Consider the following 12,682-nt stretch of genomic DNA (forward strand, 5'->3'; position numbering starts at 1 on the left):
CTATTATTTCTGCCAAAGTGGATAACCTCACACTTGCTAACATTACTCCATCTGCCAGGTCCTCACCCACTCGCTCAGCCTATCCAGATCCCTCTGCAGACTTTCCACACCCTCCACGCAATTTGCTTTTCCACTTATCTTTGTGTCATCAGCAAATTTCGTCACCCTACACTCAGCCCCCTCCTCCAGATCATCTATATAAATGGTAAATAGCTGAGACCCCAGCACCGATCCCTGCAGCACTCCACTAGTCACGAACCGCCAATCAGAAAAGCACCCATTGATGCCAACTCTCTGCTCCCTATTTGACAGCCAATCCTCTATCCATGCTAACACCTTACCCTCAGCTCTGTGCACCCTCACCTTCTGTAGCAACCTTTTGTGAGGCACCTTATCAAACACCTTTTGAAAGTCGAGAAACACCACATCCACCAGTTCCCCTCTGTCTACCGCACTAGTCACATCCTCATAGAAATCCAATAAATTCGTCAAACACGACTTCCCCTTAATGAATCTGTGCTGCATCTGCTCTATCAAACCATTCCTTTCTAGGTGCCTCGTTATTTCTTCTTTGATGATGGATTCAAGCATTTTTCCAACTACTAAAGAAATGAACTAAATTTTTCCAATTAAAAGAAATGAAATGTTTGCGAGACACTTCAGAAAAGCAGAAGGCCCTGAATGCCAGACAATAGACGGGCAGCAGAGTTCCGACTCACTTTATAAATATTGTTGTGCTTTGCAGAAAGACATTACAGATACAATTACAGCCTCAAGGCCATCCTGGCCAGATTCCAAAGACTCAGAGTCTCCCAGAAGCAATTCTCAAAGAGCAAATATTTCAGCTTCATCTTGGGCTGAATTTGAGGCCATTCAGCCCCTCAGATTTAGGCCAGGTTTGAATTCCCACAAACACCTCTTTCCACCCCAACTGGGGGGAATTTCAACACCAAGGATCATCAATAGAAAGTAAGCCGAGGAATTCAGGAGAAACTGAGAGAGTGGGGGAGAATGTGGGACTCGCTCCCACGGGGAGTGGGGAGAATGTGGGACTCGCTCCCACGGGGAGTGGGGAGAATGTGGGACTCGCTCCCACGGGGAGTGGGGAGAATGTGGGACTCGCTCCCACGGGGAGTGGGGAGAATGTGGGACTCGCTCCCACAGGGAATGGGGAGAATGTGGGACTCGCTCCCACGGGGAGTGGGGAGAATGTGGGACTCGCTCCCACAGGGAATGGGGAGAATGTGGGACTCACTCCCACGGGGAGTGGGGAGAATGTGGGACTCACTCCCACGGGGGGAGTGGGGAGAATGTGGGACTCGCTCCCACGGGGAGTGGGGAGAATGTGGGACTCGCTCCCACGGGGAGTGGGGAGAATGTGGGACTCGCTCCCACGGGGAGTGGGGAGAATGTGGGACTCGCTCCCACGGGGAGTGGGGAGAATGTGGGACTCGCTCCCACGGGGGGAGTGGGGAGAATGTGGGACTCGCTCCCACGGGGAGTGGGGAGAATGTGGGACTCGCTCCCACGGGGGGAGTGGGGAGAATGTGGGACTCGCTCCCACGGGGAGTGGGGAGAATGTGGGACTCACTCCCACGGGGGGAGAATGTGGGACTCGCTCCTATGGGGAGTGGGGAGAATGTGGGGCTCACTCCCACGGGGAGTGGGGGAGAGTGTGGGACTCACCCCCGTGGGGAGTGGGGGAGAATGTGGGATTCGCTCCCACAGGGAGTGGGGGGAGAGTGTGGGACTCACCCCCGTGGGGAGTGGGGGGAGAGTGTGGGACTCACCCCCGTGGGGAGTGGGGGAGATGAATATTATGGATATATTTAAAGGGTGGAGTTGGATAGAAAGATCGGGGTGAAAGGAATGGAAGGATGTGGAGAAAGTGTGAAAAGGGGATAGGAGATGGATCTTGTGCACATTTGGGCTGAATGACCTGTTTCTGTGCTGTAAACTGTGAAGTGTATCACTCCTGAGCTTCCGGCATTGCGGAACATTGAATCCAGCTGTTGGGGGAACGTCAGTAACTGTGGGTACAAACCTCCCTCGATACAGAGACCCCCCCCCCCCCCCCCCACAGCGGTCACTTACCTTATCGATATTGTAACGTGGGCGGAATCCGTTTCCCTTCCCCTTTCCAGACTGGCTCCCTTTCTGAACCTGCCCATCAGCAGCTGGAAGAAATGAAACATTAGCTCTGCTGTAATTCACATCCCCCCAACTCCACACTGACATCCGCACCCCCCCACCCCGCTCTCTGCCCCCCTTGTCCTACCCTCCTCTCCTGACGGGAAGGCTGCTAATTCCCGTCAGACCCTCCCGATCTCGCCCGCCTGCCAATCCCTACACCCAGGCCGTCTGACCAACACCCTGTACCACACCCACCTCGGGCAAAGAAACTCCTGCATTGCTATAGCACCTGCCACCAGCCCAGGGCAGCTCAAAGTACTTTTCATCCAATGACGTTCTTTCTGAGGTGCAGTGGGTCGCTGTGCTCACGGAGGAAATTGGGCTGCCAGTTTTCGCACAGCAAGATCCCACAGGCAGCAACGTCGTGAATGACCAGATCCCCCGTTTACGGTGATGTTGTCGGAGACTCAGCATCCACGGCCGTCCGTGTCAGAGGACCCTAACAGTTTCAAAGACGCCTCCGAGCGGAGGAATTTATCCTCGGCTCAGCTCTGCAAGGCCAACTCCTTCTCCCTGAGCCTCGTTCCAGCTACACCAGCGATGAGAAAACAGACTCTGTGTTTACCCAATCACCTCGCCAAAATAAATCTACATGTTGCGTTGAGATCATCTACTTCAGACCCTCAATGTCTCCTCAGTCCAGGAATCAATCTAATCGGCATCCCTCCAACAGCAGTCTATCCCTCCTTTAGGTAAAGGGAAAATCTGTAACAATATTCCAGGGTTTTGTATAAACAAGGTTTTACACTCCAATCCCCTCACAGTAGTGACCCACGTCAATCTCCTTTCTTAATTGCCTGCTGTATCCACGTTAACTCAGTGACTCAAGTACAGGGACACCCCAATCCTTCCTAACCTCTCACTTTTCAACATATTCTGCTCCCAAAGTGGATAATTTAACTCGTATGACCCATTCGCCCCAATCACTCTCAGTCTTTGTGGTCACCTCACAGCTTACATTCCCTCTCACCCAGCTTCCCACCAGCAACAGAGTTGATTTTGTAATATTCTTACGCGGGACAGGGGGGGGTGTCCCTGCCAAGAACAGCATCTGCTGCCCATCCCCGATGGCCCTTGATCTGAATCGGCTGTTTCAGAGGGTCAGCCGCATTGCTGAGAGTCTGGGCTCACATGGGGGCCAGGCCGGGTAAGGACAACAGATATTCCTTCCCGAAAGGAAATTAGTGAACCAGACGGGTTTTGCCCACAATCGATGATAGCTTCATGGTCACGGTAGCACAGTGGGTTGGCACTGCTGCTTCACAGCTCCAGAGACCCAGGTTCAATTCCCGAGCTTGGGTCACTGTCTGTGTGGAGTTTGCACATTCTCCTCATGTCTGTGTGGGTTTCCTCCGGGTGCTCCAGTTTCCTCCCACAGTCCAAAGATGTGCGGGTTAGGTTGACTGGCCTGGCTAAAATTGTCCCTTGATGTCCTAAGATGCTTAGGTTAGAGGGATTAGTGGGTAAAATATGTAGGGATATGGGGGTAGGGCCTGGGTGGGATTGTGTTTGGTGCAGACTCGATGGGCCGAATGGCCTCTTTCTGCTCTGTAGGGTTTGTATGTCACCATTACTGAGACTAGCTTTCAATTCCAAATTTATTCATCAAATTCTCTCCGTAGCATTCGCCTGAGTCTCTAGATTACTTCTCCACTGAAACATCTCCCTATAACTTTGTCTAAATTAATAACAGATTATAAATAACTGAAGCTACCTCCTCACTCTGAAATGAGCCTCTTTATTCAAACTCTCAGTTTCCTCTCCACCAACTAATCTTCTAAGGGACAGATAATGTCCTCTTTCAGGGCAAAAATGAGGAGAAGGGAGAGGGTGAGCCTGGAGAATTCACTACCACAGGAAACAGTTGAGGCCAAAACATCAGATGAATCTTTCCAGCTATTACCTTGTGATTGTGTCTCTGTCTGTCGACACCGTGTTTGTGAACCTATCCCCCCGCTCACCCGATGAAGGAGCAGCGCTCCAAAAGCTCGTGATTCCAAATAAACCTGGTGTTGTGGGACTGCTTACTGTGCCCAGCCCAGCCCAACGCTGGCATCTCCTCATCAACACACTGAGTGTTGTCAGGAAGCAGTTCGATATAGCTGTTGGGGTGAAGGGGCCCAGAGGATATTGGGGGAAAGGTGGGATCAGATTACAGGGTTGGGTGATTAACCGTGATCATATTGAACAGCAGAGCAAGGCTGGAAGGGCCAAATGGCCCACTCCTGTTTTCTAGTTTCTCTGTTTCAGTCCCAATCCCACAGGCCCCAGTCTTGTGAAAATTAATCTGGGAGTTTTAGGAAGTGGGAATGTGAACGGATCGGGAAGGGCTGTTTTACATCAGGAATCTATTATCTCTCACCATCACTACAGGCCAGTCTCGGCTGAATGAGAATGACGCTGAGATGTTAGAGAGTGCAGGCTGTGTATTCATTGTTTACACCACGCGTGTAATCCAGATTCCATAAACAGCTCGTTAAATTGATTTGAAAAATAAGATGTTTACGATGGGAGCCTGAGGCTCTGAGCCTCGTCTCAGCTACTTACTGTGCACAATAGTTAACTCAGGGCAAGATGGGGAGTTTAAATTCAAACAGCAGACAAGTTACCGGAAACTTGGACCTCGGTTAGACCACAGCTGCTCAAAGTGCTGCTATGCAGGGCATTGTGTAGAGAGAGAGAGAGAGACACAGACAGAGACAGAGAGACAGAGAGAGAGAGAGAGACAGACAGACAGAGACAGAGAGACAGAGAGAGAGAGAGAGACACAGAGAGAGACAAAGAGAGACACAGAGAGAGAGAGAGAGAGAGACAGAGAGAGAGAGACAGAGACACAGAGAGAGAGAGAGACAGAGAGAGAGAGAGACAGAGACACAGAGAGAGAGACAGAGAGAGAGAGACAGACAGAAAGAGAGAGAGACAGAGAGAGAGAGACAGAGAGAGAGAGACAGAGAGAGAGAGAGAGAGAGACAGAGAGAGAGAGACAGAGAGAGAGAGAGACAGAGACAGAGACAGAGACAGACAGACAGAGAGAGAGAGACAGAGTGAGAGAGAGACAGACAGACAGAGTGAGAGAGAGACAGAGTGAGAGAGAGACAGAGTGAGAGAGAGACAGAGTGAGAGAGAGACAGAGAGAGAGAGCACAAGAGAGAGAGATGAAGAGAGAGGGAGACACAGTGAGAGACACAGAGGGAGAGAGAGAGAGGAAGATAGAGAGAGAGAGAGAGACAGAGAGAGATAGAGAGAAAGAGCGCAAGAGAGAGAGATGAAGAGAGACAGAGAGAGACAGAAAGATAGAGAGAGAGAGACAGAGAGAGATAGAGAGAGAGAGAAAGAGCGCAAGAGAGAGAGATGAAGAGAGACAGAGAGACACAGAGAGAGAAAGATAGAGAGAACATAAGAACATAAGAAATAGGAGCAGGAGTAGGCCATCTGGCCCTTCGAGAGAAAGATAGAGAGAGAGAACGCGAGAGAGATCGAGAGAGAGAAAGCTAGAGAGAGAGAGCACAAGAGAGAGAGAGATAAAGAGACAGAGAATCACAGAGAAAGAGAGAGAAGGTCAGAGTTTGAGGGGGTGAAAATGGGTTTCAGTGCCCTGGGTTACAGACCAGGGTTCTCCGGACAGGATGGGGCAGTGCTGTGATGCCCACAAAATCAACCTGATCGCTGACCCTCCACTGGGGTGGCACTGTGGCACAGTGGGTCGCACTGCTGCCTCACAGCACCAGGGACCCGGGTTTAATTCTCAGCTTGGGTCACTGTCTGTGTGGAGTCTGCGCATTCTCCCCATGTCTGAGTGGGTTTCCTCCGGGTGCTCCGGTTTCCTCCCACAGTCTGAAAGACGTTCTGGTTGGGGTGCATTGGCTGTGCTAAGTGTTTCTCTCTCTCTTTATCTCTCTCTCTTTGTCCCTGAACAGGCGCTGGAGTGTGGAGACTCAGAGATTTTCACAGTAACTTCATTGCAGTGTTAATGTAAGCTTACTTGTGACACTAATAAATAAACTTTAACCTTTAAAACTGTGATTTTAAGCAAAAAAGGGGAGATATCAGATTGATTTTAAACCTCTCCCCAGTGTTTATTTTCATTGGCTACAATCAGGGCAGATGTTAAATGTGGACCAATCCAATATCTCCAGTTTTACAACAATCTCCCAGAATCCCAGTGACACCCCCCCCACCCCCACCCCCACCCCCACTCCCACCCCCACCATTCCCCAACCAATCCCAGTGACACCCCCCCCACCCCCCACCCCCACCCCCACCCCCACCACTCCCCATCCAATTCCAGTGATACCCCCACCCCCACCATTCCCCATCCAATCCCAGAGACACTCCCCCCACCCCCACCATTCCCCAACCAATCCCAGAGACACCCCCTTACCATTCCCCAAATCACTGAAGCCAGTGGCGACACTGATTCACCAGAACTCCGTTCATTCCAACCTCGGACAATCATTTCACTAACAAACACTCACACCCAATCCAGCTGTCGGGAAGGAAAAGCAGGAAGGCGACAGCTATCTAAATCTTGCCAAAAACAGTTACTGCCAAATGATCAGTCTGACCAAAACCTCTCTGATTTGATTAGAAAGTGTGAGTATTTTGTGTTTTCTCAATTTGTGGAGTGCCCCAACACGCAAACCCTTACTGATGACAGGGAACTGGGGTCACAGGGATAGGGCCTGGGTGGGATTGTTGTCGGTGCAGGCTCGATGGGCTGAATGGCCTCCTGCATCGTAGGGATTGTACAATTCTATAAACAAAGGGGGGGGGGGGGGGGGGGGGGGGGGGGGGGGTTTGTGTTAAGTCTATCACTGGTTTTACGGAGAAGATTCCTGGAGTTTTACAGCACAGAAAGAGGCCCTTCAGCCCATCGTGTCTGTTCCAGCCATCAAAACACCTATCTACTCTAATCCCATTTTCCAGCACTTTGCCAACAGCCTTGTATGTTGCAGCGTTTCAAGTGCTCATCTAAATGCTTCTTACATGTTTGTGAGAGTTCCTGCCTCCACCATCCTTTCAAGCACTGAGTTCCAGATTCCCACCACCCTCCAGGTAGAAAGGTTTTCCTCAAATCCCTCTAAATCTCATGCCCTTACCTTAAATCTCTGTCCCCTGGTTACTGACCCCTCTACTAAGGGAAAAATTTCTCCCCCTCTATGTCCCTCATAATTTTGCCCACCTCGATCAGGTCCCCCCTCAGCTCTCTCTGCTCTGAGGAAAACAACCCCAGTCTAACCAACAACTCTCCAGCCCAGCAACACCCTGGTGAACCTCCTCTACACCCTCTCCAGCACAATCACATCCTTCCTATAGAGTCCAGAGCTGTACACAGTGCTCCAGCTGTGGCCTATCGAGTATTTTATACACAGAACATAGAACATTACAGCGCAGTACAGGCCCTTCGGCCCTCGATGTTGTGCCGACCAGTGGAACCAATCTAATGACCCTTTAACCTAAACTATTCCAATGTTATCCATATGCCTATCCACTGACCATTTGAACGCCCTTAAAGTTGGCGAGTCCACAACTGCTGCAGGCAGGGCATTCCACGACCTTACTACCCTCTGAGTAAAGAACCTACCTCTGACATCCGTCCTATAATTACCACCCCTCAATTTAAAGCTATGTCCCCTTGTGTTAGCCATCACCATCCAAGGTAAAAGGCTCTCACTGTCCTCCCTATCTAACCCTCTGATCATCTTGTATGCCTCAATTAGGTCACCTCGTAACCTTCTTCTCTCAGTTCCATCATAAGCACCCTGCTCTTAGACCTACACTTTGGCTAATAAATTAATAATAAAGTACTGAAGTTATGCTCAACCTTAAAAAAATCACCAGTTAGACCTCAGCTTGAGTATTGTGATTAGTTCTGGGCACCACGTTTTAGGAAGGATGTCAAGACATTGGACAGGGTGCAGAGGGAAATTACCAGAATGGCACCAAGTATTTTATATCTTGGAGCTACGCAGAGATGACACACCAGACTGCATGTACGTAACAGGCATCACAGAAGCCATGTGTTCCTCTCCATGTCTACAGATTTAGCTTTGAGCAAGTTCTATCATTGAGTCCATACCCAGAGTTAACCAACCAAGCACAGTGATCATCAATAGTAAACAGACTCTCATAATCAAACACAGAGTAATCAACGTGCGGGACGAGGAACTGCAATTCTGAAGATTGAGGGGAGAGGTAAGGGTGAGTGGAGACAGGGAGCATTAATCCAGGTGTTCAAAATTTTGGAGCAGTTTAGAGAGGAACCCTGGCGTTACATATTCTGGGGTTTTCACATGTGATGGTTCAAAAAGAGGACATTACTCAGGAAGTAGGGATTAGAGAACAGCATGGGCTCAATGGACCGAATGGCAACTTCCTGTTGCTATGGTGGGACAGGAGGGGAGGGAAAGGTGAGAGAGAGGGGGGGAAAAGTGGGGATGTAGGAGGGTGGGGCTAGAATACTCCCAAAGAAGGTGGGTCAACACTGCAAAGCGATTTGGTAACTGGAATCTTCAATTTCAGCTATTTGCCCAAGAGAACATCTGAGAAACAAACAGGAGGGATTGTGAGAGCGGAAAATATTCATCTCGTGAAGGGAAAAATTACTCTCCTCCGGGGGATGTACAGGGGGCGTGTGGGAGGGATGCAGAGCCAAGGAGATCCAATACTTAAGGAAGAAAGGGCAGATCGATCAAATGAATAAGTCCCGGTGTGTGTGTGCACCTATTAGAGAATTTACAGTAATGGTTGTGTAAATGTGGAATTGTTCGAATGGTTTTTGTAGCAGCTTTTACAGCGCATCGTTCCCCCTTGAGCCCCTACCTGTCTGCAGAACTTATCATAACTGACAGTAATTCTCCTGTCAGCCCACAGGGATCAAAGGCCCTGGAAACTCTTCCCAATTATCTGGCCCCGGTGCAGGAATCGACAGTGGGATTTAAGGAAGGAATACCTGAGTGAAATTCTCTGCAAAATTCTTCCAATTCCCAGGGTTGCAGTCTCCCCTCCTCCTGCCTCCAGCACATCTCACACACCCAGACAACACAGCAGACAGACTGGGCCGGAACTCCAGCGCAGCAAAGAGGGAGTGCCGCACGGTTAGAGGCACCGTCCGTCTGATAAGATGTTAAACTGAGGCCCCAGCTTTTGAATAAACTGAGAGGAGCCCACCACCACTCTGGGAAGAAACTCGGGAAGTTCTCTCGGGCATCCCGACCAGTATTTGTCCCTGAGCAAACAGCATTGGCAGAATTTGTGTGATTTATTTCACTGGCTGCTGCATTTGCCACATCAGAACTGCGAGTACACTTTAAAAAAAATACCCCATTGGCTGCAAAACATTTCAGGACATCCCAATGATCTATAACATACTATAGGCTGTTACCAAAGCCACTGGATTCCTGTGTGTGATGTGGGTATGCCGGCGTTGGACTGGTGTAAACACAGTAAAAAGTCTGACAACACCAGGTTTTAGTCCAACCTATTTATTTGATAATATACTCACAAGCTTTCGAGGTACACCCTCTTCGTCAGGTCGTCAACTCTCCATTCACCTGACGAAGAGGGTGTCCCTCGAAAGCTTGTGAGTATATTATCAAATAAATAGGTTGGACTAAAACCTGGTGTTGTCAGACTTTTTACTGTGTTCCTGTGTGTGCACAGACCAGTGTATACTTGTCTATATCTCAAATGGAGGTTTTTCCTTCCACTCACTCTCCTCCCGCTGCTCGTGTACACTCTCTCCCATCGCTAACTCCACCCAGTCATTTAACATCTCGAGGTAAATCCTTTACTAATATTTCCTGGATTCCCAAATTCCAATTCTCATCCGTAAGGCAGACCTCTGTCTGTTACCGTTGTTAGTAATTCCCGGAACAGGTCACTAGTCTGTTGCCAGCGCCCCTCCACATCGAGCGTGGTTGACCAGGAGTCTCTCCCGCCCTTATCGCCAGCCATTGGCGTGTTCGGGAAGGATGTTGCGACCTGTTTGGCCCCGTTACGAACGCACATTCCTCGGCCATCAAGTCCTGGGGTGGGACTCGAAGATCACGGGTCACGAGCATTCAACCTCTGATCTTCGGGTAAACATTCTCCAAGGCGGCCTTCACAACACACGACAGCGCAGAGTCGCTGAGCAGAGACTGATAGCCAAGGTCCACACGCATGAGGACGGCCTCAACCGGGATCTTGGGTTCATGTCGCACTATCTGTAACCCCCATGACTTGCCTGGGTTTGCAAAACCTCATTCACTGTACTGTCTGGAGACAATACACATCTCTTTAACCTGGGCTTAACGCTCCTTCCACTCACATTGTCGGCCTCTTTAAGACTTGAATAGCAGGTTAGTTGTAAAGATTTGCATTGTAATCAGTAATCTGTAAACTGTGCTTTATATGCTCTGTCTGAGGCCAGAACTCTCCATTCACCTGACGAAGGGACAAACCCGAAAGCTTGAGGGTTTACTATCAAATAAATTGGTTGGACTTTAACCTGGTGTTGTGAGACTTCTTACTGTGGGACTCGAACCCGGAGCTCCTGGCTCAGGGGCAGGGATGCTACCCACTGTGCCACAGGACCCCGAATCCCAACAGTTGAATAAAAACACACATCATCGTTCCCTGCACCCTCACTCATTCACCCGGAGCTGGAAAGACATGAGGGAAATTCCTGGGCTGAGTGCCTGGGCAAATCACAACCGATAGAAACAAATCATCCCGACTGTTCTTCATTGCCGCAGATGTTTCCAAATCCACTTTAATTTAGTTCAGGTTAAAATCCACAATCTAACCGTTCCCCTGGGTAACAACCTGGGACAGAGTGCAATGGTATTCACAGTCACAGGAGCACAGTGATTCCCTAACAATACTCAACAGCCAGAGTTTTAAAAGATCTGGAAATAAATGCAGCTGCTCGCAATAAAAGTGACCATGAACTTCCCAGATTGTTGTTAAAAACCCGACTGTTTCCTTTAGGAGAGGAAAGCCTGCTGGATCTGGGCCTGTGTGTGACTCCAGTCCCCGCACCAGTGCAGTTCACACTTAATTGTCCTCTGAAATGGTCAGGTGAGGCACAAGTATGTAGAATCGTAGAAAAACTACAGCACAAACAGGCCCTTCGGCCCACAAGGTGCACCAATCATATCCCTACCTACTAGGCTTACCTATAACCCTCAATCCTATTAAATCCCATGTATTTATCCAGAAGTCTCTTAAAAGATCCTATCGAATTTGTCTCCACCACCACCAATGGCAGCCAATTCCACTCACTCACCACCCTCTGAGTGAAAAACTTACCCCTAACATCTCCTCTGTACTTGCTCCCCGCACCTTAAACCTGTGTCCTCTCGTAGCGACCATTTCAACCCGGGGAAATAGCCTCCGAGAATCCACCCTATCTATTCCTCTCAACATTTTATAAACCTCTATCAGGTCACCCCCTCGTCCTTCGTCTCTCCAGGGAGAAGAGTCCCAGCTCCCTCAACCTATCCTCATAAGACATGCCTCCCAATCCAGGCAACATCCTTGTAAATCTCCTCTGCACCCTCTCAATAGCTTCCACATCCTTCCTATAGTGAGGCAACCAGAACTGAGCACAGGACTCCAAGTGGGGCCTGACCAGGGTCTTATAAAGCTGCAGCATTATCTCCCGACACGTGTGTGTGTGTGTGTGTGTGTGTGTGTGTGCGCGCGCACATGCAAGAGTGAGTATTTACAGATTTCTAATATTCCATTTATGGGATGTGGGAATCCTTGTCGAGGCTACTATTTATTGCCCATCCCTAATTGCCCCTTCAGAAGGTGGGCGGCGAGCTCCCTTTTTGAATCACTGCAGTCTGGGTGGTGTAGGTACACCCACAGTGCAGTTAGGGAAGGAGTTCCAGGGTTTTGGCCCAGCGACAGTGAAGGAACAGCGATATATTTCCAAGTCAGGATGGTGTGGCTGACTTGGAGGAAAACTCGTAGGTGGTGGTGTTCCCATGTGTACAGCACGGAATCAGGCCATTCAGCCCTACTCAATGCTGCAACCTAGCCTCTTCCTGACAACATATTCAAAAAGGGAGGCAGAGAGTAAACAGGGAACTATAGACCCGTGAGCCTAACATCAGGACTGGGGAATATAACTCGGCATTTGGCAGGCAGTGGAATAATCAGCATGGATATACAGTAAATAGAAGAACCCTTAAGAAAAGGGATCTGGGCGTACAGGCACACAGGTCACTGAAAGTGGCAATGCAGACAGAGGGGGTAGTCAGGAAGGCACACTTCATCTGCTGGGGCATTGAGTTTAAAGATTGGTAAGTCACGTTGCAGCTTTATAGAACCTGAGTTAGGCCGCACTCAGAATACAGTGTTCAATTCTGGTCACCACACTACCAGAAGGATGTGGAGGCTTCGGAGAGGGTACAGAAAAGATTTACCAGGATGTTGCCCTGGAATGGAGGGCGTTATGTTGAGAGGTGGAGAAACTTGGTTTGTTCTCATTGGAATG

General features: G+C 49.5%; 1 protein-coding gene across 1 annotated transcript in view; it reads right to left on the bottom strand.

Annotated features, from left to right (window-relative positions):
- LOC145339279 (carbohydrate sulfotransferase 11) overlaps positions 1–12,682 on the bottom strand; it is a 57,247-nt gene that overhangs the window by 19,418 nt on the left and 25,147 nt on the right. The window contains exon 2 of the mRNA XM_080183692.1: positions 2,095–2,177. Within this exon, the coding sequence (XP_080039818.1) occupies positions 2,095–2,177 (83 nt within the window). The remainder of the gene's footprint in view (positions 1–2,094; positions 2,178–12,682) is intronic.

Source organism: Carcharhinus amblyrhynchos, unplaced genomic scaffold, assembly GCF_965287045.1.
Source record: "Carcharhinus amblyrhynchos unplaced genomic scaffold, sCarAmb.v2.hapA scaffold_379, whole genome shotgun sequence".
NCBI classification, from domain to species: domain Eukaryota; kingdom Metazoa; phylum Chordata; class Chondrichthyes; order Carcharhiniformes; family Carcharhinidae; genus Carcharhinus; species Carcharhinus amblyrhynchos.